The 26,859-nt window shown below is 39.7% G+C and overlaps 1 protein-coding gene across 2 annotated transcripts; it reads left to right on the top strand.

Moving 5' to 3' along the window:
* Positions 1–1,893: 1,893 nt before the first annotated feature.
* Positions 1,894–25,843, top strand: MYCT1 (MYC target 1). Of its 2 annotated transcripts, none has more exons than XM_054162472.1 (2): positions 1,894–2,143; positions 25,211–25,843. In XM_054162472.1, the coding sequence occupies exons 1-2, from the start codon at positions 1,894–1,896 to the stop codon at positions 25,741–25,743; spliced, it is 783 nt and encodes a 260-aa protein (XP_054018447.1). In that variant the 3' UTR covers positions 25,744–25,843. The 2 variants fall into 2 exon arrangements, with proteins under 2 accessions (XP_054018447.1, XP_054018448.1); XM_054162473.1 differs by having other exon boundaries at positions 2,087–2,143; positions 25,216–25,843.
* Positions 25,844–26,859: the final 1,016 nt, after the last annotated feature.

Below are 26,859 nucleotides of genomic sequence, written 5' to 3'. Positions count from 1 at the left end.
TTCTGACACAAAATTCCTTTTTTTACATGTATTGATGGTGGTATGACTCTTCTGTCTGGATGTGACTGACAGTAGCTAAGATTCAGGTTCAATTTGAAGGGCTTACTGTTGATACTCAAACTTTACCACCACGAGATCTTCCTGGCGAATGACAATTCATAGAATCATAGAATCATGATTTTTTATTATTTTTTTAAAAGATTTTGGTTTAGACCAAGTTAATCTGAATGCATAAAGTAAAGTACCTATCCACTCTAAGTGGATAGACAACATCTAGCCAGTCGGGGGTTTACTGGAGGCTAAAGAGAAAGGAAAGAATCATAATACATTGATGAAGAAAACAACTGCCACCTCCAGAGTGGACTGGTAATGGTCCTGAGTCCTCCCCCGTGGCTGTACACAGTCAAGGAAGCAGGCAACTCTTCACCTGCTGGCACTACATTGTGTGCCCATGGCTTGGTTGCCCACGTATTTTCTAATACATGATGATATCCATCACATTTATTTCCCCTGAAAATTCTCTTTCTTCAGGATTAGGGCTTGTGCTGTTATAAATGCAAAGCACCTCCCCTCATTTAATCAATGCATTCAAAACCTTCAAGGACAGAAGTCAGTTCCTCTTTTCAAAGAGTGAAAGACTGCTCATTTCGTTGGAACTGAACTTCAGCAATGTATTTAACAACTCTTCCTTTACGTTCCTCTATCCCTATCAGTTATAAGTTGCAGTGTGTTATACTTGCCAGTATAATGAGTGGTGATGAGCATTTTTGTTCATGAGGGTTATGATGATTTTATTTTCAGGAAAAGATACTTCTCAAAAGAGAAAAATGAAAGAAGTAATGGGGTTACCAAGAAAAGAAATTATTGCAGTACTCAGAAATAAAGTGAAAAGGAATAGAAATTGTCTCATTTTGAAATAGTAAATAAAGTCAAGGTTTATGATGTATTAATCTGATTGAGTTTTTTTGGTAGAGATTATGTTTTAATTATAACATATCAGGATGTTCCACATTAAAATAATGACAGACCTAAATCTTAAGATTGGAATACTCCTAAATTTGGGGTATTCCTGATATTCATTGTGAGAAATCAATGTAGCTGATTCTGTGGTGGTGGTGGTTTTTTTTTAACAATGGGCAAAACAAAACCTTATATAACTTTTCAGACAGCAGAGGTTTGACATTCACAGAAGAATTTTTATGGACATCCATTATCTGCAATGTATTTAAAAGGAAAACAGTTAAAATTAGGTCCTACCGAATTTATTACAGAAATACAAAATAATATATTTTATTGACCCCCGTACATTCTCCATTACTTTTTGGTTATGCATGGTTGAATATCTTGGCTATTTTCTTTATTATGTGTGTTATTATTGCTATTTATTGTATTTAGCAGCAGCACCTACAAATTCCAACAGGGAATTAACACTACATTATTGTCTTACTGTCCAAACAATTTGCTCAAAGCTTGTTTGTGTTCCAGGGAACTCATATTTTAGAATGGGGTGTGGAAAGGAAAAGAATTGACAAAGGAAATTTGAAGTATGCTCATTAAAATATTAATGCCTACAGTTGCACTCTCAGGCCCAGCTAGTTCCTCAAACTAGCCAAGGAACAATGGTGAATACTTAACAATCTTAATACCTAAATTAATATACAAACTTCTTCCTTACTGAAAATTCCCACTGAAAACAAGTGGTTTTGAACATTTAAGGAAGGCCTTCAATACAGCAAATCATTAAAGGAAAGAGAAAGAAATTTTCATCTCTATCTCTGGACATTTTGGGGTTCAAAAAGTTTCAGGGAAGGAGGAGATTTGGTATTGTTCTGCGTCAGTTTGCTCTGGCTGAGGAAATGACAAGAAGGAAACTGTTTCCCCGTCTCGGGACCCATGTGGTGTTCCAAGATAAGGCAAGCACTTGCTAATTTGAGTCCACAAGCAGGAAACGTGATACATCCATTTCCTTTCAGGCAAACAGCACATTTCTCTGGCAGCACAAAAGCATTACTTCTACTGCTAAATCTCAAACGTTCAGAAACCTATTGCTCCTCTGTGGATATACCATTCTATATTTGTTATTTGGATGTTATGGATAGAAACAGTACTTACTCTCCAATCACATGGCCACCAAAGTTTTGGGGTAAGGATTTTGTTTCTTTTTCTAGAGTATTGTTAAAGTAGATGCTGAGATTTGCTGGCAATTTCCTTTAAAAATACATCTAGATACTTTCAGACCTCATGCTGGAAGCAAAACACAATGAACAGATTTTGTATTTCTTGCAGTGCAAAAGATTGTTTTCCAAATGTTTCTTTGTTAAACTTTTATTAAGGTTTTAAACTAATGAAGACAGTGGGAACTGCCAGGGCAGAATTGATTGTTTGGCAAAATTCATTACTGAAGTCAGTTGAAAAGGTGTCTATTGACTTTAGTATGTTTCGGATCAAGTAGACATTCTCAACTGTTTAATGGGTGTACCTACACAGCAGACATGATCTGCTTCATCTTCTGATGAAAAAGAAATAGGAAAAAGTGAATGTGCTACAACCTTTTGAATAAAGTCTTACTCCTCCAAAATGAAAAAAAAATAAATATTTGTCATTTGTTGTAGTGCCTCATAATCAGCTTTTCTTTACTTATTTCCTCAATGTGTATTTTGATTATGATCCCTTTCTTTTACCTAAACCTGGGAATGGTTCATTAACTGAACCACAGGCTGTGAGGTGAAAGTATTTGTTACACTGACATTCATTCAAGGTAATTAGAATCAGTGGCCTGATTCTAAAGGATTCTGTGCAACAGCTGTGGAGAACATTTCTCTCCCAAAAAACCCCTCTATCATTTGCTATGTTTAACATTAGCATGTGTTAGCATTTAGCATTAAAGTGAATCGTATGCTTTTTTTTTTTTTGGTGTATTATATTACTACAAATGAGCAATGACCCCTCCAAGAATTTGTGCTATATTTAAAACTGAAAAATAATATACAATAAATGTAATGATACACATTAACAAAACAGGACTTCCATTGCAAAGAAGTGCCCTAGGAAAAGAGTGGAAAATAACTATGCAAGAAGATTTAAAGAAGTTCCTTCATTTCCATAACACAAGAAATCTGTTGAATGCCATCTATATTTCTTCAAGTTATACATCTATTTTCCTACTGGGAGACCATGAGGAACTCACTTCATTTTTGTGTCTTGGGCTAAAGAGTAGGGTAATGACACTGATGTATTTGACAAATACTTACAGATTAACTGAGAAAAAAATTACTGCTATTGCTGTTTCAGAGTCTCTTGTTGTGTGGAGGTTGTGTGCTGGACTCCGAAAAATAACTGTCTACATTTTTGTAGAGTGGAACCTCATGCAATTCTAAAATGTCTCTTTCAGAATAAAAATGACATGTACTTTAAGAATTCGTATGTAAAAGATGCTGTCCCTTGTTACTTCAGACATGCTTTTATTCTGAGGCAAATTATTGCTTCGCAGTCATGGAAACATGCACAAGAAACAGCAAAGTTACATGAAACTCTAAGAATTCATTAACCATACTGTTCAGACTGTGGGCAAGAAGTGAACATTTAAATTCTACAGTCTAATGCATGTGTCTGCTACTTAATTTCATTGAAGGTACAGAGAGGACATGCGTGAGCTGTCTTGTTGATGAGAGAGCCAGCATCTCCTTACATGAGATTTTCCACCTGCTTTGCTAGGGACTGATACCATACCCAGTACTGATCATCTCCCATGTGACAGGAGATGGACTTCACATCTTGGGGTTTTGTGAGGAGCTTTTATGGTCCTGGGAAGGAAAGAAGTCTTGTAGGTTCTCCTTTAAGAAGAGTTAATCACATTTCCTCTTCCTTTTCTGTAGGTATATGGTGTGTAGACTGGGGGGGGGGGGGCACATTATGCAGTCTGTGTCAGAAGACAATGACTAACACAAGTCCAGTGTGAGGAAACTTCACTTAAAATGATAGAAGTGTATTTTCTGACATCCTTGGAGATACATGACCTGAGGTAAAAATAAAACTATGCATAATAGATATAAATAGAATTGAGTTCTTTATTAAATGCCAGTGCAGTACTTAAAAATGGGATTTTTCAGGACATAGCTTATAGGGTGTTTACTGGTTTTCTAAGCCTCCTACCATGTAGTGCTGTGCATATGAACACATTACCAAGATGTAGATCCTTTTGCAGGTACATGTGACGACTTCTCAGCAGCTCCCATGGATTCAATCAAAGTGTATACTTCAACATGTGTGCAAAGGTTTGCTAGGAGGGACTAACATTATGAGGAAAATAAAAATGCTGTAAAAATTGTTAAAACAGCTATACATAATGATGTTTAATTTCTTACAATTTTATAAACCATCTTTTCAGCCTGGAAAGTCAATAACATGCTTAGCTGCAGACGTTACAGGAATTCTTTTGAATCTGGTCTTCACTGGCATCATTTTGAGGTATTTTTGAAACACTAAATTATGCAACAGAGTAAAGCAGAAGTGGAACAATAGTTTGGCTGGAAAACAAGTGAAAAGGGAATATTAAACTCCTGGTTTAAAATTATGAATTTCACTGTAGAGATTCTGTCTCTGTCATCAAATATTCCTGGTGTAAAGTGTCACAAGCACAAAACCAGGATTCTGATTCTCACTTTGCTAGAGCTGTTCCCTGCTACAGATGTTGTTCAGAGTCATTGTAGACATTGTGCCTGTTTCAGATGAGTTGTCTGAGCTACTGTAAGGATGCAGGATCCCATATCTTTCAGGTGTCAGCTTCTCTAAAGTCATGTAACCTCTGGTCATCCTACTTTTCAGGGGGACCCTGTAATATAATGCTTTAACAGAGGGTTTTAAAAAAAAAAAAGCACTTAAAGTCAGCCTCTGCTGAGCTTCACTGCTGTTGGTATCACTGTGGACAGCTTCAAGAGAATTTTTGGCAATAAGTGAATGAGAAATCCAGGGTTTGGTACACATCTACCAACTACTAATCTAATTTTTTACTGTTTTAATATAGTCCTTATTGAGTTAATTTTGATTTGTAAGTCAACAGTAGGATAAAAGATGTTTCCATTTTAACTGAGTACACTTCTTGTAATTCCTAAAAGCATTTTCAGTTGTGCACAATTAAATACAAAAAATGGCTTCAAGATAATACTATTTCTCCAGTGCAGATGGTAATATGCTTTCAGATCAGGAAATTTAATTTAAATAGTAGATGTGATCAATATGACAGCAGCAGAACAAAAATGTTTAAGCAGATATTGATCAACATAAATCACCACACAAACTTAGGCTATCCTTCACTCTAATTTTACTCAAGTATCTATTTTAAAATGTGACATTACAACTTAACACCTTAAAACATAGGCATGTTTTGTGAATCAGAATCCAGGGTGTTGTTTGTCCAGTGTGTGGAAACAATGCCATGTATCAGCTGGCTTCCAGTATTTTCATATCATGAACTCACTGGCATTAATACTTTGAACATTGTCACTTGGCTTTAAAAACTACAAATGTACTCATGGTTTTAGAGATAATGCCAAATGTTTCATTGTCTCTCCCTCAACCCACTAGTCTTCTCCTCAATAAAATTTGTCTGTATTCTTGACAAGTCAGACTATCTACTTTGCTGGAAATGGTGGTCATTAGGGGTAAGAATATTTTAATGTCTGACACTGTTGTGCTATCCTGTTACTGGTGTAGTAATAGTGGTTGTTGAGGGCTTTGTGTTATTCTCTTTATGAACTGAAAAAGTACCTGTGAAGGGCAGCAATGACATGACTAGTAACACAGCTGTCACAGTAAAGTCCAACCTAGACAGGCATGGGACTTGATTTCTCTTCTGAGATTCTTCATGGGTGGTGGCCACGACAGAGTAGAAAGAACAAGCAGCAAGTCCAGTCCAGTTCTTTGCAAGTGAGAAAAAAAACCACGTTTGCCACCTGTGTAGTGACTAGGTTAAGCCTGTTGGCTTCCACTCTGATGACTCTGTTACATTCACACTGGATAGCCTCTCCTCATTCCCTTTGCTCCATTCACACAATTTGCACTCTTCCAGTCTAGTGTTAGCAGTGCAAGTAAAGACTCTAGGAGATGCCTTGGCTGTCCTGCTAGAGATGTGGACAAACAAAGGTTACAACTTGAAGTCAGCTCTGCAGCACTTGACAGCAGGTATGTTAATAGTAGCTTCTAACAGGCTACTGCTCTTCCTAGTTTGATGGCTGGAAAAGATTGTCATAAACAAGAATACCCCGGAGAGTCTATGCTGGTAGTTTGGGCATCACTAACAGAGCAGAGGAGTTCATTAAGCTGAAGATGCAATTCCTTTGCTGAAAGATAGGAGGAAGTGAAAGTGTGTCACACAACAAAGTAGAAGGAAAGCAAAACAAAATTAGAGCCTTGGATTCAGGTACAGTATTAGTACCTCAAGGAGATATTTCCTGAATTGCTATTTTTCTTCTCTTTCATTCCCTTTCCTCCATTTTCAAATTTTCACACTAGCATGTATATTCTTCCTGCCATTTTAATTCATCACAATCAGCCAGAATAGACCAAGGTGATCAAAACCACCACATCTGGAATTTTTCTCACAGTTGATTCCTTTTCTGTCACTTCTATGTGTTTTGGAAGACCCCAATGGTTTAAAAAGTGCAATACTTGGCAGCATATCATAGAATGTCAGGGGTTGGAAAGTACCTCAAGAGATCATCTAGTCCAACCCCTCTGCCAAAACAGGATCACCTGTACCAGGTCACACAGGAACTCATCCAGTTTTTAATATCTCCAGAGAGGGAGACTCCACAACCCCCCTGGGCAGCCTGTTCCAGTGTTCTATCACCCTCACAGTGAAATAATTCATCCTTCCATTTCCATGGAACTTCCTATGCCTCAACTTCCACTTATTGCCCCTTGTCTTGTCACTGGGCATCACCAAGAAGTACCAGACTCCACCGTCTTGGCACTCACTCTTTACATATTTATAAACACCAGTGAGGTCACTCCTTAGTCTCCTCCTATCCAAACTAAAGAGCCTCAGGTCCCTCAGTCTCTCCTTGTAAGGAAGAGGACCTCTCTTGGCCTACTGACCACACTCCTTCTAATTCACCCCAGGATGGCACTGGCCTTCTTGGTTGCAAGAGCACATAGTTGGCTCATGGTCAATCTTCTTTCCATCCACCAGGACCCCCAGGTCCTTTTCCCCTTCACTGGTCTCCAGCAGGTCAGTCCCCAACCTATGCTGGTACATGGGGTTCTTTCCTAGGTGCAAGACTCTACACTTGCCCTGGTTGAACTTCATTAGATTTCTCCCTGTCCAGCTCTCCAGCCTGTCCAAGTCCCGCTGAATGGCAGCACAACCTTCTGGTGCGTCAGCCACTCCACCCAGCTTGGTGTCACCAGAAAACTCGCTGACAGTGCTCTCTGTTCCCTCATCCAGGTCATTGATGAATATTTTGAACAGCACTGGTCCCAGTACTGACACCTGAGGGACTCCACCAGTTACAGGCCTCTAGCTAGACTCTGTCCCATTGACCATAACTCTCTGACTTCTTTCCTTCAACAAGTTCGCAGACATCATAAGGAGCTCATAGCACAAGTAATAAATATCTTCACAGGAGACACAATCTCTTTTTTCAGAGTCTTTGGGTTAGATCACTGCTGCCTGCAAAAGTTTGGAAATAGGATGTGAACAAGTGAGCTTCTTTGTTTTGAAATCACCCTGGACACAGCCATTTAGTGTACAAATATGAGTAGTGCCATCACCCAGAACACCATCCTATATTTGTCATGACTAAGCAAGCAGTCCTCCATTCATAGTACTACAAGGGACAATGCATTAAAATTGTATTCCAGTGATAACTGACTTTGTCAATTTTGAATTTATTGAATCTTGCTTCCTTTTTACATTTAGTTAAAAAAATATAAAACCAATAGATTAAGTTACCCAATAGGAACAAAAATTCAAAGGAAGCCAAATTCATCAATGCATGGTGAGTGAGAGGGAAAGAAGCAGAATGGTCCCAGCAAATGTTATCTAAATGTTATTTAGAATAGAATAGGATAGGATAGAATAGAATAGAATAGAATAGAATAGAATAGAATAGAATAGAATAGAATAGAATAGACCAGGTTGGAAGAGACCTTCAAGATCATTGTGTCCAACCTATCATCCAACCCACCTAATCAACTAAACCAGGCAACCAAGCACCCTATCAAGTCTCCTCCTGAAGTCAAACTTAACTGAAAGAACATATCTGAGTTCTTTGGCCAGGAGCCTATACAAGTACCCCATGTCACAGACACCACATGTACATAAAATGTAATCTTCCTGTTAAGTTTGAGTCTCCCCATCTAACATACACTAGCCAGTTGTCTGCAATGACAGCTTGCCTGCTCAGACTTTCTGGAGTTCTTTGTAATGCACTACTTTAACAAGTCTGTTTGCTTAACACTTGAATTTCAGAGTCTGGGATACTGATCCATTAGTCAGGACCTGCAATTCAGGGCTTTACCTCCTGCTGGGTGATGTTAAAGGACTCAAATAATTGAGCAGACTTCTGTTCTGGTCATGATGAAGTTAATGAGAAACCACCTGTATGTGAACAAACCCTAATTCCAGCTCCCCACCTATCTTTTCCAATCAAATAAATGTCTCATACTTCCAGGCTTGTTATTGTAGATTTTCTAGAGTCCTGCTAGCTCTTTATTGTTTTCCTAACTTTCCATCTTCTGACTAATATTTTCTCTCTTACTTATTCAAGCTGGAGCCTTTAAAAAATCCAAAAGCTATATATCTCCAAAGCTACTTTTCCATACACTTAAGATTTCCAATGACAAAAAGCAGCTTGTCTTTAATTCCTGTTTTACAGTGTGGTGATTTTAGGCTATGCCTTTAAAATTTGGTTACAGATTTTGAGCAGAAAAGTAGAAAAATATAAATAAATCACTATTGGGTGTAAAAAGGAAAACTAAAGAATATTCTAAATAAATTCACTGGAGGAATATCTTCTGTAAGACTGCCTGTACCGAAACAGTTTTTCCTCTTTTCTGATCTCTTCTCTGCTTGCTTCGCTCGAGAGAGATTAACCTGCTTTTTGGCTGACCTTGGATGTGTTGTTTAGTTAAGTCTAACAGGGCAGTGGAACAGTTTCCCTGGCCTCTTTGACTAGGGGGGTTTTCATGTTGTTTGCTAATTGTAAATATCTGTATAATATTGTAAATACTGTATATTTTGTACATATTCATTGCATTCCATTGTAGAGTGTAGTTCTTGCTTGTAAATACATCTTTCATTTGCTTCTAACTGAGTTGGTCTGGCAAAGTTGATGTTGGGGGGGAAATTTTAACCCACCACACCACATACATCCAATTATATCGACTTATGGTAAAAAAAAATAGTTTTGGAAGAGCATGTGATTGAAATGTCTTCACCAATTGGTTCTAGCAAATTTTGTGGCATGTGAATTGCAACAACTCAATATAAAAATGGTATAATGCATAAAATAATACATAGGAAGCAGGGATGAATTTCCAGATTTAATTGGAAAACTCAGAATTCACTTCATGAAGAGGCTAGGAAAACTGGTGGGAAAAAATGTAGCCATTACCCCAGTTTCTTAGCCCAGAAGATACTGATTAGATGGACTAATCAGAACATTATTACGCTAAAATATGTGCAAAATATCTACACTCCTAAAGTCCAGTTGTGCCTGGTGTGAGTGCATAGTATAAGCTATAGTGCAGAAAGAAACAGAGTATGCTTATACTCTGTGTCAGTTTGGTATGGACAGACCATGTTCTTGGGGCTGCAGATTTCCCCAATTCTATCAGATAATGAATCAACAAGCATGCCTGACTTAGTGGCTTCCTGTAAACACACTGACATGTACACGGGTCTGTGGAGCAGATGTACGATGTGGATATAAAATATACATTTAAACAGCACTATAAAAGAGAGTGAGATCTTTACAGTAATGGTATATCCTTGAAATATTTCCTTTATTACCAGTATTAAATCTAGGGTACCTACAAGTTCTCCTTCCTGCTACCCACACATTTATTAGTGAAGCCATATTTCCAGGTTACTTAACCAAAGATTCACTTGATTGAATAGCTTGGGGTGTTTTCATACTGATGAAGAGTAAGTGCAATATATCTGCATGATGAATTTGCAGAAACCAAGGCTGTGGATATCTTATGTAGTTCAGCAGGATTTTTAGGACAGGGACCAGTTTTGGTTTTTCTGTTATGAACATCCTACACTGGGACCTCAGACAGACCCTGAGAACACAGCACACAGAGGGAAAAAACAAACAAACAAACAAACAAACAAAAACAAACAAAAACAAACAAACAAACAAAAAAAACACAGGAAAAATGGCCACACCATTAAAACTCGGCTTCATCTATATAGGAATCAAGACAGACTTTTTTTTTTCTCACCTCTTGGAGAAGGCTGTAGGCTTGTGCACCCTCCAAGGCCCAATGTTAACTTTTGCTGCATGGCTTCTGGAGCAACAGAAACTTCCCCTGCCCGACTAATGGCAATCTTTATTTTTTCCTTTTCTTTTTTTAATCTCCTTCAGATGGTACTGGTACTGATCTATATGAAAATCCTGCAACAGATATGTAGAAAATGTCACATAACAAAATTGCTTTATCAGTGCTCAAGAAGTCAGAAGCTAATTCAAATTTTCCATGTATTCTTTAATAGAGATCACAGTAGATAGAAGACTGCTGGGGCAAAGGAGACCCACACCTATCACCTTTCCTCTTCCTGAACCTGTTGAGATCTCTACAATGAAGGGGGTTATTGTCCTGTGTGGTCAAGGTCACTGGAACGTCCTGTTTCCAGCTCCTCTGACTGGAGTGTGAGCTGATTTGGGATATGTCACAAGCCAGCAGCAGAACAGCCTGGGCCAGTGACTCAAACAGAACTCAGCTTTCATATAAATAGTTCTAATGGCAACAAGGGTGTGGGTTTAACTGAAGGAAAAGACAGCATGTGATGGTGAGACATTAGCAATGGCAGCAACTGTGTTTGAACATTAGCCCTTCACTGGCAACATGAGAGCAGTGAATCTTATTCCTATGTAACACTCGGGGTCCCAGGCTCCTTCTCTAAAGTCTTCCAGAAATAGCCTGTTAAGGGTTAGGGCTATGCTGCCCATTAGATAAATGGCTGATGCTCTCTATTAACTCCTCTCCCTTCCCAGGGGGGAAGAGAAGAGGGCTAAGGCAGGCACTAGGGAAGTCCCCAGACTGGACTCAGACTGGATTCTGGAACTGAATTCAAGAGCGCACAGATTTGGATTGAAGGCAGAAGAATGGAAGAACAGACAGAGGCCTCCTTGGGTGCTGGCTAGCAAAGAGAGTTTAACTCTTGTGATCCCTCAGCTTTATACCAAATATGACTTATATGGAACAGAATACCTTGTTGGTCAGTTTAGGATTACCTGGCCTGTCTGCAGGTGATGTCTTTTGCTCTCTGCACCCCCAACATGGTACACAAGAATTACCAGTGACCTTGGTTTCTATGGGAGCAAGTAATCAAGAGCCCTTCTGCATACTAATCCTTGGTAGGAACTGTAAACAAGCATTATCACTTCTAGAAGCAGACACTGTCTGCAAAAAAATATGCTGTTAATTTCAGAAAGTTCATTCACTTAGAAGAGACTGAGCTGAAAATTGAAATAACTGAACAGAGTTAATTCTGTTCTAGCTCAAATCAGGACAAGTTCTTATACCAAACCAGAAATACATCTATGACTTGTGATGTAACCAAAAAGGAAGGCATTGCTCAGCTTCCTCCTCTCCGCTTCAGGATACACCATGTCTCTGTTCCCCCTCAGCAGTGTTTAAGATGGGCTTATTTGTATGCAGCTTTGCAGATGGATTTCTTATGCACATGGCAGTAATGTTTGCTGAAGCAGCTGTGTCTGTGTGCTTCATTGTTTTCAGCTATTTCTACAGAAAGCCTGAAGTAGCAACTCAGAGATGCTGCATTCCACCTTCTAGTGCTACTATGCTGGTACCAAATTGCGGTAGGACAATATCACTTCCTCTGTGCTCCATCAGGGGTAGGAGGTCATATGTCACATCTACACAATCTGCCCACGTTGATTTCTCCAGGAGATAGATCTGTGTTTTAGCCTGATGCTGAGGAGGCAACGTTTTGCATCAGCTGCTAGAATACTATGGTTTTATATGAACCCCACATGAAAATTTACCAGACAAATCATCTGCTGTGTTCTCAAGTGGCAGAGTGACTGAACTATTCCAGATTGAATATGATTATACTTAGTCTGCTATTGGTTAAGAGAAATATTTTACAAGCATGTGCAAGTTAGCACTTCCGTTACCGAAGCAAAGGGGGATATATCAATAGTAGGATCTTACATTTAGGAAGGTAGCATGTAAATCCAACTTATGTACAGGCCTGTCAGAGAGGTAAGAGTAGATACTAGGGCACTCTTATTCTGGCAAGCCTGAAGAGTGTTACTGTAGCTAGATGAAAGCAACAAACTATATCACGAAGAGACCAGCCTTACTCTTGCATGCTGTCTATTCAGAGCATGATTGCTTCCCTGTATATAAATTATTCTTTTTAAGTGACTCTGCCATCCTTAGGCTGTATTTTGCTGCACCCTAATTACTGCTTCTTTCCTGCTTTCCTCTTCCTCCTCCCACTCCCAGCCATTGATATATCAAATGCATAGCCACCTTTAGCAGGTAGGACATAGATCTGAGGTAGTAGAAAGAAGAGTCAAAGCTTATTTAGAGTATTATTTAAATATTAATCAAACATACAGTGCAGACACATTTTGGCAATTACACCTGACTGAGTGTGTGGTGCTTCTTGTTGTCACATGAGGTGGCAAAAAGCATCATTCTTTATGCATCCACCAAACATAGAAATTTTGTATTCAGGAAATTAAGTATATTTCTTCTTCCAAGCAGCACACTAGTGAATGCATTGACATTTAAACATTTTCCTTAATAAAAGATGCTTAGTGCTGTGCTTTCTTCCCAAGACAAACAACCTGTAGTTGCATGCTCAGCTGTATTCAGGTTCAGGGGAGTTAGCACATTGGGTGCAATGGCTCTGCTTCAGTTCTTCTGGCAAAATCAGTTGAAGGAAAATGCTCTGTATTTATACACAACTTCCTGTTTTACCATTGCAACTCATATTACCAGGAGTCAAAAATCATTGTAAGACAAATGAGTGCCTGTGGGTGGTGCTCTCTCTCTTATACAGATTAATCTGAAGCATGGAGATGGAATGAAATGTCCACAATCACAAAAGAAAAGCACAATGTAAAATCAAACCTCACAACTGACCCTCATGTCTTGGTAGTATTAACTTAATTTCATAATCCTATCCTTTCTTTTTTATTCTGGGAGAAAAAAATACATAATAAAAATCTATCAATAACAGTTTATAAAGTGTGGTGGGCTGAAAAATTCCTGCCGCCATTAAATCTGCCAGACCGCCTCATTTGGAAGCAAATGAAGCTATATTTACAATCAAAACTACAATCTACAATGAAATGCAATGAATATGTACAAAATATACAGTATTTACAACATTTCCAGGTATTTACAACATTTACAGGTATTTACAATTAATAAACAGCCTAAGAACCCCCCCGGCCAAAGACCAGGGGAGCTGCAACAGCTTTTCCCTTCCCTGCCTCCTTCCCTACCCCCCCGTACACAAAAAGGGATAAGAGAAAATAGTGGAGAAGTTGTTGTTAATACCAATCACAACAAAGCAGAGCAGCCAAGATCAAGCAGAAGTGAGTTAGACTCTTCCAGACCGAAGAAGCGAAAAAGGAGAAAGATTGTTTTCCAAACTAAATCTTATGGTAGATACCACAATGGGATTGTTTAGAACTATAATTATTTTCCTTTTTACTCCCAATAGTGATTTATTTACATTCTACTACTTTCTGTTCAAGATCTGTGGGAAAAAAAATTAAAGGCATAGCCTAAAACTACCACAATAAAGAAAACTATTTTTTCTGGTTTCAAGGCAGAAGCTTCACTTCCTATGCAACATAATAAAACCTACTTATTCATATTTTTAAATCTATTGTATAGTATTTAAGTTTGCACCATGCAATTCTAAACAATTCTCCTGCCATAATTTATTCCCCTTATACTTGAGGAGATGGAAAAGAGACATATATGAGTTTGATTTTCATATAGTCAGAATGAGACAATAACAACTTAAGGTTTATCTGTTAAATAATCTCAGCCAAAACTGCACCAACAATGCAGAGATATATGAAATAATGTCGAGGAAATTTTTAGCAAAATAATTGGGGGAGAAAAATTTGTTTCAATGCAATGCAAAAAAACTTCTTTGGGCTCTGACACATAATTGCAGAAGCAAAAAGCCAGGGCAGTTTCTGCGTCTCAGCAGAGGCCTCTGCTTCTCTGATGTCTTATTTTCAGAGGAAGATTAATTGTGTTTCTGACTTTTGAATTCACTATGCAGGCATTTAGCACATACTTATGACATATTTGACCATTTAACTGGCATCTGTTAACTTTAAACCCTTTGCTTAAAAACAATTACATTATACTAATGCTGCCTCTCAGTTATCCAGGATAATGGGAGGATAAGCCAATCAAGTAAACACATGGCTTCTGTAGGAAGTAAGTTTTGCAGGCAATATATAAGTGAAGAAAGAGACCACTAATGCCTGTATTGATTGAGAAGTGCAAGCAGGACCTGCATCAGCCTGATGCAAACACAGTCTCCCAGATACCACTGACTTGTATCCCACTTTACATTGAGTCTCCAGCCTGGATCATCAAAAGCTGACTAACACTCCATTAATCATCTCACTTAGAAGTTATACCAGCATTTATTAGCTTATGATTGCACAGATACTTGTAAGTACTACTTAATTAGGTCTCCTAGTCCACAATTAAATAGATACTCATAGTCATACTCGGTGTAAGAGAAATCTCTGAAACTGTCACACAGGAAGTACTGGGAGAAAGAAAACTCAAACTTCTGAAATGCAGATATCTGACTGATGAGTACAGTACTACTGCATATAAACATACTTTGGTATTCTCAATATGTTCACTATTTTACCTGTTCCCCAAAGCAAAATAAATGTAGCAGAAGGGTTTTTTTTACATTACTGGATGTATCTCAGGTACTACTGCAGGGAAGGTGGGGGGGGAAAGGAGGGAAATCAGATTTAATCTGCTCCTGAATACTTTTTTATTGGATATTTTATATTGTTATTCAGCATTCAAAAACAGCTTCTCTTTGTCTCATTCTTCAACTTTGTTAATTTTCACTTGAGGAAGTTTTAGTAGTCACCCTAATTTTAGCCATCTGAAGAATTAATGAGCCCATAAATAGAACACTAAACACTATTTCCAGTGATGACTACTGATGACTTTATCAACAAGCAATACACAAGTTAGACTTGGCAGCCCAATACGTTGTGGCAGTATTTCAGAGACAGTGTACTTCTGAGTGAGGAGACACAGTTTTGGGCTTCAGCAGGCTTCCTTCATCTTCTGTCAAGACTCTATGTTGTATGCATCTGTTGCATTTGTTTTGTCCATATTAGTACATGATGTACATTTAAAATAAAGAGCACAAGAGATGGAACTAGGAAGGGGGGATTACTCCTCTCCTAGAAGCAGCTGAGTAAGTTTCTGGGAGAGAAGGAGATTGTACAGCTAAGGTCAAGGGGCAGAAACAAGGTCTTGCCTCCTGGGTGACAGAAAGAGACACCTGAGACACAGAGGCTGAAGTGCTTTGGAAAAGCACTGCATTGAGAACCACTGTTTATAGGAGGAGCTGGGTAGGCTGGAATGTGGTCTTTGTTTGTAGTCTACCCATTCCTCAAGGTACTCAGAGTGTGCTTGTCACTCTGAGATGTCTTTCTTTAAAAATATTTTATTTTATAAATGGATAAACCCTGGAATTTCAATATAAATGCTGCTTGGCTTTTAGTGGGTTCTCACAGTAAGGACAAATTCCACCCGAAGTTGTGTAAGGGTTGGGCAGGCTCTTAGACCACAGAAGTACTGTGGTGGGACTGAAATGATTTCAACTTATTCTTTAGTCTACATCCTTCCCAGTAACCACACTGGACATGAGGAAGAAGTTCTTCACCATGAGAGTGGTGAAGCCCTGGAATGGGTTGTCCAGGGAGGTGGTTGAGGCCCCATCCTTGGAGGTGTTTAAAACCAGGCTGGATGAGGCTCTGGCCAGCCTGATCTAGTCTCAGAATAGAATAGAATAGAATAGAATAGAATAGACCAGGTTGGAAGAGACCTTCAAGATCATCATGTCCAACCTATCATCCAACACCACCCAACCAACTAAACCATGCAACCAAGCACCCTGTCAAGTCTCCTCCTGAACACCTCCAGTGATGGTGACTCCACCACCTCCTCAGGCAGCCCATTCCAATGGGCAATCACTCTCTCTGTGTAAAACTTCCTTCTAACCTCCAGCCTAAGCCTCCCCTGGCTCAGCCTGAGACTGTGTCCTCTTGTTCTCATGCTGGTTGCCTGGGAGAAGAGACCAACCTCTGCCTGTCTACAACCCCCCCTTCAGGTAGTTGTAGACAGCAATAAGGTCACCCCTGAGTCTCCTCCAGGCTAAGCAACCCCAGCTCCCTCAGTCTCTCCTCACAGGGCTTGTGTTCCAAACCCCTCACCAACTTTGTTGCCCTTCTCTGGACACGCTCCAGCAAGTCAACATCCTTCCTAAACTGAGGAGCCCAGAACTGGGCACAGTACTCGAGGTGTGGCCTAACCAGTGCAGTGTACAGGGGCAGAATGACCTCCCTGTTCCTGCTGGCCATACTGTTCCTGATGCAGGCCAGGATGCCATTGGCCCTCTAAGCTGCCTGGGCACACTGCAGGCTCATGTTCAGCCTACCATCAACCAGCACCCCCAGGTCCCTCTCTGCCTGGCTGCTCTCCAGCCACTCTGACCCCAGCCTGTAGCACTGCATGGGGTTGCTGTGGCCAGTGTGCAGAACCTGGCACTTGTTAAATCTCATGCCGTTGGACTCTGCCCATCTGTCCAGTCTGTCGAGGTCCCTCTGCAAAGCCTCACTATCCTCCAGCACATCAACTCCTGCCCCAAGCTTGGTGTCATCCGCAAATTTACTGATGATCAACTCAATGCTCTAATGCAGGTGTCCCTGCCCATGGCAGGGGGGTTGGAACTAGATGATCCTTGTGGTCCCTTCCAACCCTGACTGATTCTATGATTCTATGATTCTAACCTGAAAACCTTGTGCTTTATTCTGACTCTGGATGTCTTCAGTTTTATTAAATGTAGCATACATACTTTGATATTTGCTCCAAAATTTTAAGAATTTTAGGAAATCCTACTTAATTTCAAGCTTTTGCTCTAGTCACTCTGTTTATACAGGAAATAACTTTATTCTCAGGCTCTGTAAAATAATCTTATCTATTAAGTCATAACCATAATGCTGTATTGTACTGTGGCAAGCTGTGATTCACTGTTCAATCCAGGATCATGCAGAGGCCATATAGCTTAGGCTTGTGCTCTGGTTTTGTGAGGCTGGTAAGAATGCCGTGCCAGAGGATTGTTTGCTGCACGTGAGGAAAAGATCAAAATTATATTACTGTCTTTGTAATGCATTAGGAATCATAACAAAACCCTCTGGTAACAGATTTCTATCTATCTGTGCTTAAAGGAATCTTTGCTTTGTTTTATATAGTTATGCCAAAGGCATGCTATTATCTCTACCCTAGATGTTTCCTTCTGATTATCACATTTACTCTTTATTTCTAATTCCAGTAAAAATCAACTGCCACTAATATTTAATTAACATCAGCATCTCTGAGGGTATTGAGATGGCATATTCCACTCATCTGGCTTTTTATCACAATGAATTATCATATAAATAATTGTGATAAAATAAAGCCAATGTACTCTGGTGCACAGAAATCATTCTGGATGTCACTGCAGATGGTGAAAATGCAAAGTTAAGGACAAATGTAGCCTCATGCATCTTCATCAGCATGGATATTTGCACAGACACAAAACTGTACAAGCTTTGCTCGACTAAGCTTCTGAACACTTTTACTATGCCTCAGTCTACTGTCCTTCCAAAGCCCATGCAAACTGGTAGTCCTAAGTGGGTTTGGCAATATTTGACTGGATACTGTTGGGTGATAGGTTGGACTCAATGATCTTGAGGGTCTTTTCCAACCTGGTTAAGTCTATTCTATTCTATTCTATTCTATTCTATTCTATTCTATTCTATTCTATTCTATTCTATTCTATTCGAGTTTTCGTGAGTCTTGAGATACTATGAAGGTTTCTATAGTCTTTTGTTGAAATATTTCTTGCAAGCTTTGTCCAACACCCTGTTTTGCCAGAATTACGGTGGTTTAGGTATTGGTTTCCAGCAGAGGGCAATCTTGTTCCTACGTAGATTGCTCTTTTGTAATGTTAAACTTCTAACAGCCATTCCTTCTGCATTTCAAACCGAGAATTACCCGAATGCGACAGATGGCTTCCCCCTCTTCCCCCTTTTTTCCTCGCCATTTACTTAATATTTTTTTCAGATGCTTCTGGAGCCTATTTGCTTACCTGATTGAAGAAAGTCTTAGAAACTGTACAAAATAACACTATGGACCTTTGGATTGTCATCTGTTCTACATACTTTATTTCAACATAGGCTTAACTATATTATAACTCTTGAGTGATACTGGTTTTAAAAAAATGTAATAGGAGTAGATGCACCACCTACCTGGACTATCTACCTACTTGTTACCTGTCCTTACAGATAGAAATACATTTTTTAGTTCTGCTTTAGTTTTGACTCTGCTTTAAACCCAGTACTTTTTCTTTTATCTTCAGAGGGCATAAAACCAACTGTTTATTTATTAGGTAAAGTGAGAGACTTACTCTCTCTTGTTGCAGAAAAGAATCTTGCATTAGCACAGGGCAAACAAAAATTCAGTGTAAATGCTTCTTGGCTTTTAGTGGGTTCTCACAGTAAGAGCAAGTTCCACCTGAAGCTGTGTAACGATCAGTCAAGCTGTGTCTGACTGCAAAGCACTGATATTTCCAATGGCCTAATTATCTTACTCATTTTGTTTATTAGTTCCTATGCCCTTCACCGTCTGCTTATCATTCAGCTTCTTTTAACACAGATTCTATTTTCTAGATGGCACTATCCTTGTTTGTTTGTTTTCTGGATGTCACAACTACCTGAACCACCTTGTGCTACATGCAGCCTGTCACTCTCAACACTCCCCACAAGAGTCATGTGTGATCTTTCTTAAACTTTTGCCATAACTAAGATCACAGCTGGTAGATATTACACAGCAAATTACTTCCCACCCAACTGAATAATGGACTACGTACTAATAATTAATGAGAGGCTGTTTTTCTAAGCAATTAGTGACAAAGTTGGGGAAGATTGCAATGTCAACACTTGTCAGATACAGAAAAAAAGATTTTTTTTTTTAATTCAGCATGACAACAGAAGCATAGGGCTACCAATACCTGCCCCAGCTTTAAACTAAGTTTTAATGGAGATAGTAGAACCAGCATAAAATGAGTACTTCAGATAATTTCAAAGTCTCCGTTGGGCCAAAGTGGTAGCTCTCTTCCTTTCCAGACACTGTCTGGAATGCATGAGGAGAAGTAGCTGAGTAGCTGTATCCTGACTTAGAGTTGTACATTCTAAATGATTCTATGATTTGCTACAGCTGTAGGAAGATATGATGAGTTCGTTCAAACTTTTATGAGCTCTAGGTGCTCTGGTCTGGTTTTGCACAAAAAAGGCTGTGTTATGAACATCTGCTGAGGACCTACCTGATCTTCAGCTACTAAGATTGAAAACTCAGACACTGAGACTCCTGTCAAACAGTATTCGAATCATTCCTACTAGTCAGGCTGCTAGATTTGTCATGTGTAAAATGCAATTCATGTTTTAATACACTAGCTGGTGCTCTACACTAAGTTGTGCCATGTTCTGGCATTAGTTCTCATGCTGATTTGTATGGTTTTTAGACCAGCTTTTGTCACTGGGCTTTCATTGCAGGAAAAAAATACAGGGTGAAACAGAAACTCAGATGCATTTGTCCATGTCTGAACCAGTTGTCACAGATTTTCAGCTTTTGGTCAAGGCAATATGTGCTCATATAGGGAAAGAAATACTTACTGATTTAGGGATTCAGTCTCTAGAATATTACACTATATAAAGACAATAGAGCTCAGAAAAATGTAAGAAAGAATTAATTTTAAAGGAAATAATTTTATAATTCTATAATTCTAGAGTTTTATTAACATTATAAAAACAGTTCTTTCTACTATACAACACACTGGTATGTTCTGATGCTTCTCATTGTTAATGCAGCTGAAATCAATGAGTTTGTGCATTCTGTACACAAGCTGATGAAGCCCATAGGGAGAAAAGTTTGCATGTCAGATATGCAATTCCTAGTGCTAGTTTTGTAAAGGTGGAAGAAAAAAAAAATGGTTAAATTACTCTCAGGTATTCAATGATAAACAGAATCTTTCTCTATTGTAATATGAGTAAAACATCTCTATAGCAAGCTGAGTTTGAATGCTGAACAATGCCATTCTTGACTGACAGGCTACCTTACCACTTCCCGTAACTTTAAGATAAACCTGCTTAATTATTTCTCATGAAATAAAACAACAACTAACCCACCCAGCTCTAAAGCATAAAGAAGGCTGTAATATTTGAAAGTCATCTACTCAAAATTAAATCAAATGTGTAGGTGTCACACTATGGGTGTTTCCTCCTTCCTTGTGCTTAGCAATAGCATGAGCAGAACAGATGTTTGGAAAGCTAACCATCTCGTTATTAGCTTTAGTAGTTATTATTGGCAAAGATGCATTTCAAATTCAAGTGCACAGTTTGACTAAACCATGCTTTTCAGTTTCTCTTTCCTTTGCATTCAGTACTTTGTCCTGTTTTTACTTGCCCTGGTTCTTGCTCTGAGATATTCGTATTGAATCTGCTACTTACATGATTTTGAGAGTACTACTATCCCTGCATATACTTGGCCAGCCAAAAAGTTTAAATATACATATTTGTAAGCGTGAGGCAAGGAAGATCTTGTGCTCACCCTAACTTTGCATCTTGGGGAATTTGAGGAGGTTGACAATAAAGCTATAGGAAAGAAACAAGTTCCAAGAATTTTCTGAGTTCTGGGAGCAGAAAGGTGTTTCAGCCCATCACAGCCAATGCAGAGGGCAAGGGGGAAAATTAATCCTCAATGCCAATGTGTTTTGGATTACTATCTGATGTAGTCTATACACATGAAAGGAAAATGAAAGCCCTACTCTGAAATAGGTTGCCATGGGAGGTTGTGGATGCCTCCTCCCTTGGGGTGTTCAAGTTCGGACTGGATGAGGTCTTGAGCAGACAAGTCTACTTAAGAGGCTTCCCTGCCCCTGGCAAGGAGGTTGCAGGAGATGATGTCCAAGGTGTCTTCCAACCTAAGCCATTCTATGATTCTACAAACTAAGAGATTGGCTTGAGTATGTCTGCAGAGATCCTGCTAAGCACCATGACAGAGGCAGGGTCCTTTATCTAGAAAAGCAAATCTGGTTTATGAAGACTTTTGTTGATCCAGGGGCTGACAATTCTAGGTAGGAACTGTGTTGCTAATTTTTGGTGAGCTGTAGCCCAAGAGAAGGAAGTAGAGGACATAGACCATTTCTCAGAAGACTTAGAGATTGGTATGAGCCCCTTCTGGTTGGCCTCACTACTGATGTCCAGGATGGATGTGAAAATCTTGGTTCAGAGCCATAACTAGGAACTAGACCACTTATCAGAGTATCACAGTATAACTAAGGTTGGAAGAGACCCCAAGGATTGAGTCCAACCTGTCTCCACAGACCTCATGACTAGACCATGGCACCAAGTGCCACATCCAATCTCCTCTTGAACACCTCCAGGGATGGTGACTCCACCACCTCCCTGGGCAGCCCAGCAGCCCATTCCAATGACGAATGACTCACTCAGTGATGAACTTTCTCCTCACTTCGAGTCTAAACGTCCCCTGGCACAGCTTGAGACTGTGTCCCCTTGTTCTGGTGCTGGTTGCCTGGGAGAAGAGACCAACCCCTTCCTGGCTACAACCACCTTTCAGGTAGTTGTAGAGGGCAATGAGGTCACCCCTGAGCCTTCTCTTCTCCAGGTTAAACAATCCCAGCTCCCAGATAGATAGTCTATCATCTTTATTATTGACATGCCCATATTTCTTCTGTGTGGATTCTATAGACACAATTCATGGAAAGTTACGAAAGCCTTAATAAAAGCAGCAACAAACAATAAAAATCTTTGTGCAGCAGAAGCAATAATCCCCTGCATAAACCCGTAGCACTGCACTTGCTTAACACTGCATGCAGAAATCAAAGAGGAGGGAATAGAGAGACATCAGAAAGAATTGCCTGATCTGGATATATGTTGGGCTTACAGACGTGTGCTGGCTTGGTGTGCAGATCTGGGGGTAACATCCAGAAGTCATGCATGTTACTGTGGGTTCAGAACCTCCAACCTTTTTTGCATAGACATTGGAAGTACTGAAGATAGGAAATGTAGCTAAGATATTTAGTTGCTGTTTCCTTATTCGTTTATTTCTGGCTTTTTACCCTAAAGTTTGTCCTTTATTGTTGAAAAAACCTCATCTTTGTCCTTCACTTCACTTGGTATCAAAGGTGAGAGTGGAAAAACTGAATGATGTGGGTTGCAAAATCTTTTCTCTTATGCCATAATCAAATAAAGCAGGCAGTGTGAGCAGCCTGACAAATATACAGGTCAGAATACCTTTAAAGTACCAGCACCTGAGGAGTTATTGGTATTAGCAAAATCCCTACCTTGTCTCCAAATTTTTATTAATTTTTATTATTTTATTTTTTTCCTTAAAGGCAGAGTACAGAATGACATGCATAGTTCCCAGGAAACCACAAGATAATGGCTTCTTGGGAGACACCTTGTGTCACTATTGTTCTGACTCTCCTGAAAGGCTAGTTCTGCCATAGCACTGGCTAGATTGGGAAGGAGAAAAACAACTCTATGAAAACTGGCTGTTCCCCTCAAAATCCCAGGTGCAGCAAGTCCCACTCTGCCTTTGATCTTTTTCTCTGTTTGGTAGTATTTTCTCCAATGTACCTCAGGGCTGTGATTGCTGGTCTTTCTAAAGAGGAAATCAATGGGCATAGATTTACAATTCTTCAGTGGACGTTTTAAGAACTGAATTGAATTTCAGTGAAGTCCACCCTCTACAGAGAGTGAACAGAAAGCAAGTTTAGCCTATTAGTGTGACCCACAGTTCCCACTGAAGTCAGAGAGAGTTTGGAAAAAGCAACAATAAAATGTGGGTTTAGTGACATTTCTGCATTCAGAATCAAAAGGATTAAATGTAGGTCCAAATGAAAATGAGAATATTCAGGATACTATATGGCAACTGTAATAGTCAGTGTAAGCCAAGATGAGTCTCCCCAGGGAATAATTTGACCCTCTATTTTTGTATTCATATATTGGGGGGGGGGGGCGGGGGGAAGAATCAAAATAGTCAAAGAAAATGAAGACATTACCCAAAGGGATAATTGTTTGTACTATACCTCCAGCACAGGGGAACAGCACATGAGAAGGACTGAAGAGCTGCACTCGATACTTTTGTCAATTCCCTCATCTGCTTTTAACAGCATGAATTGCTGATTTGATTATGCAGGTGGTGAAAATGATGGCTAGAGAGATGCAGGGAGAAGTCCTCAGCATGACGCATGTGAACCACAAAGCCGGGAGCATCTGACTGTCTTGCTGTGTTTCTGCTTATGCTGGAGTCTGCTGAACCCTAGGGTGGGAAATTTATGGTGACGTCAAAAAATCATGACCGTGTTGGTCCAGAACCATACTTGCAAAGCACATGTAGAGTCAATATACTGATCCTCTGACAATGTCCAATGGACAGCAGCAAGAACTGAGTTCAAGTAAATGCTGCTTGGCATCCCCATCCAGAAACCTGTGAAAATTTTATGCTAAACTTTCTGGTGCTCAAGCAACTAATTTTCCCCAACTACAAGTATGAATCACATAGCTAACAATTTTTCACTGAAGGGTGAAAAGTAAGTAGATAGGTAAGGCAGGCAATAATAAAAAATGCTTAAAGTGCAATCATACCAGTAATCATTTATATCTCCCCTGACAGAAAAAAAACAAATGTTTACTTCCCCTCTCCTGCAGTGACCTGCCCTAAGTTTAAGCCTTGCTAGACACTGAGACCTGACTTAAGAAAAATTATTGGTTGGTGCATATTGGGGCACCTCTGCCTTCAAGCTGGTCTTACTGGCCATGCCTGACACCTATTGTCTCCCTCCACTGTGTGTCACCTGCTCTCTATAGCAATCCTTCAGGCCACTTGCTCTCTTTGCCTCTCCAGAGCCTGCTTTGGCTAACTGCTACAGCTCAGACTAGGTGTCATTGTTTTGGATTCTAGAAATAATTGTTTGTGCAGCACCATATATTCAGCAGAAGTTCTTTAACAGCTGTCACACTGCAAGAAAATTGTGAACCTAGTCTCATTTTGCCTTTTTTTGGCTATAAGTCTGCATCTTAGTCCTGGAATTACTACATTCTGTTATGGTGATCAGCTAGGTGCAGCGCTAGGTGGCCTGAGCTTTTGTGTGCTATAGAAGTCACTCATCTTTCTCTGTTTAATCAGCACCTTATCCATTTCAACAGAAATGTTTCACAAATGTGGTAACACATCACAGGCAGAATAAACATGTTTCAAGCTGTCCCATGACTCTTTTTTCAATTATTCATTCTTTGCTCCACTAACACTCAGCATAGTGTTCTTTCTCGGTTGAGAATTTTGAGTGTATCTATAAAGGTTTTGCATTCATTTCAGGCTTTATCAAGGGTTACAAATGTATCTCTGAACTTCTTAGAACTGCAATAAAACTATTGCTCAGTTGCAAAACTAAGCAAAGTTTTTTTGAAATAACCATCCTATTCCTACAAATATACAAGGAAAAAAAATCTTATTCCTCCACACTGTGAAACCATGCAAGAAAAAAAAACCTAGTCATGTTCTTCCAAACCTCCCTCCTCAATCCCTTTTCTAGTAGGAAAATCCTTCAGAATTAATGAAATAACTTTTCTGTGCATTTTTTTCTGTATTTCAGAACAGATAACAATAGCCTTCACAGTGTCCATGGTGGTTGGACTGGTGATTGGAGGGATCATTTGGGCTTTGTTCACTTGCTTGTCCCGTCGCAGAGCTAGTGCCCACATTTCCCAGGGTGGTTCCTCAGCCTTCAGCCGTTGGTCCAGACCCTCCTCCCATGGCCATACTACAGGCAGGACTGGATTTTACCGCAACAGCAGCTGCGAGCGTCGGAGCAACCTCAGCCTGGCCAGCCTCACCTTCCAGAGGCAAGCCTCCTTAGAGCAAGCCAATTCTTTCCCCAGGAAGTCAAGCTTCCGCGCATCCACCTTCCACCCTTTCCTGCAATGTCCTCCCCTCCCTGTTGAGACGAACAGCCAATTGATCACCCTCACTCCCACAAATACCACCACAACCCTTGTGGGAAGCACCACTAACAGCTTAAGTCGACCTGAATTCCACTGGTCAAACAACAACCTCCGCATCTGCCACTCCACACAAACCCCACCTCCTGCCTATGAAACCATCATAAAAGCTTTCCCAGACTCCTGAGCTAAGTCCTTGCTGCAAGAACACATGTGCATTTTAGGACAGCCTCAGTCATCTCAACAATTTTCTGTGCGCAATGAAGATCTCTGAGAAGACTCCAGCTTCCGTTACGGAGGGGACATACATTGCCAAGAAGCAGGTAGCAGCAGTATGTTAGAGCACATTATCCCACTGTTCAGGAGATGCCTTTGTACTGCTGGCTCTAATTTACTGTGCTGCCTTATGCTTGCATATACAAGTTCCCATCTATCTTCTGGGAGTGCCAAAGAATGGGCAAATGATTAACATCTTACTTTCCAGGCTTTTGGAGACTGGCAGCATGCTTTCAATGGATGAAGTCAGCATCCCTAAAGAAGCACTGTTATTGACCTCTGAACTGCAATCTTTCAGTACCACCCCTTTTACAAATATTGCTACACTAAGCTTATAAGCATTGCTTATTGTAAACCACAAATATTCCTTATTGTAAAGGCAGATTATTTTTGCATATATTTGCTGACTGGCTTTCATAGTTTTAAGTGTGCAACATTTTCCCTTCTGGAGACACATATACCATTGCTAGAACAACCACCATTTACAGAGTTTACAGAGCATTTCCCCGCAGACACGATGGGCTCTAGCACACTGAGGACTTTTGCTGATAGGACTGCAAAACTGCATTTGGCTGGTCTCAGGCTATGAACACAAAACAACAGTCCTCTAGAGAAAGAAAGTTGTGTTATTTCAACCATAAATAATTTATTTTTTTGAGTCTGACAAACTTCATTGAACACACAAGTGTTCTCACAGAGTCCTAGCTCTAGAATAGGTAATGCCACCTATTCTAACCTACTTACAAAAAGCAGAATTCGAGTCTGCTTCCTTTGCTTATTAAGTTTGGTGGACTGTTTAAAGACATAATTTGGCCTATAGTGTGTATGCAGCTGGCCAAAACTGCTTGTTCCTTGAGAGTGAAATCAGTTTAAATGAGTAAGTTTTTACTCCTGGACTGTAAATGCACATTACATTACCATAGAAGTTTCCACAGCATGTTATTACTTGTATTACACTATATTTAGTAATCAATGTAGGAAGGGAAACTTCAGTGTACTGTATTTTTTTTTCTCTTGAAACCTGTAA

This window comes from Dryobates pubescens, chromosome 6, assembly GCF_014839835.1.
Source record: "Dryobates pubescens isolate bDryPub1 chromosome 6, bDryPub1.pri, whole genome shotgun sequence".
Classification (NCBI taxonomy): Eukaryota; Metazoa; Chordata; class Aves; order Piciformes; family Picidae; genus Dryobates; species Dryobates pubescens.
The sequence above is the reverse complement of the archived record's forward strand: the minus strand, read 5'-3'. Positions and strand labels throughout refer to the sequence as shown.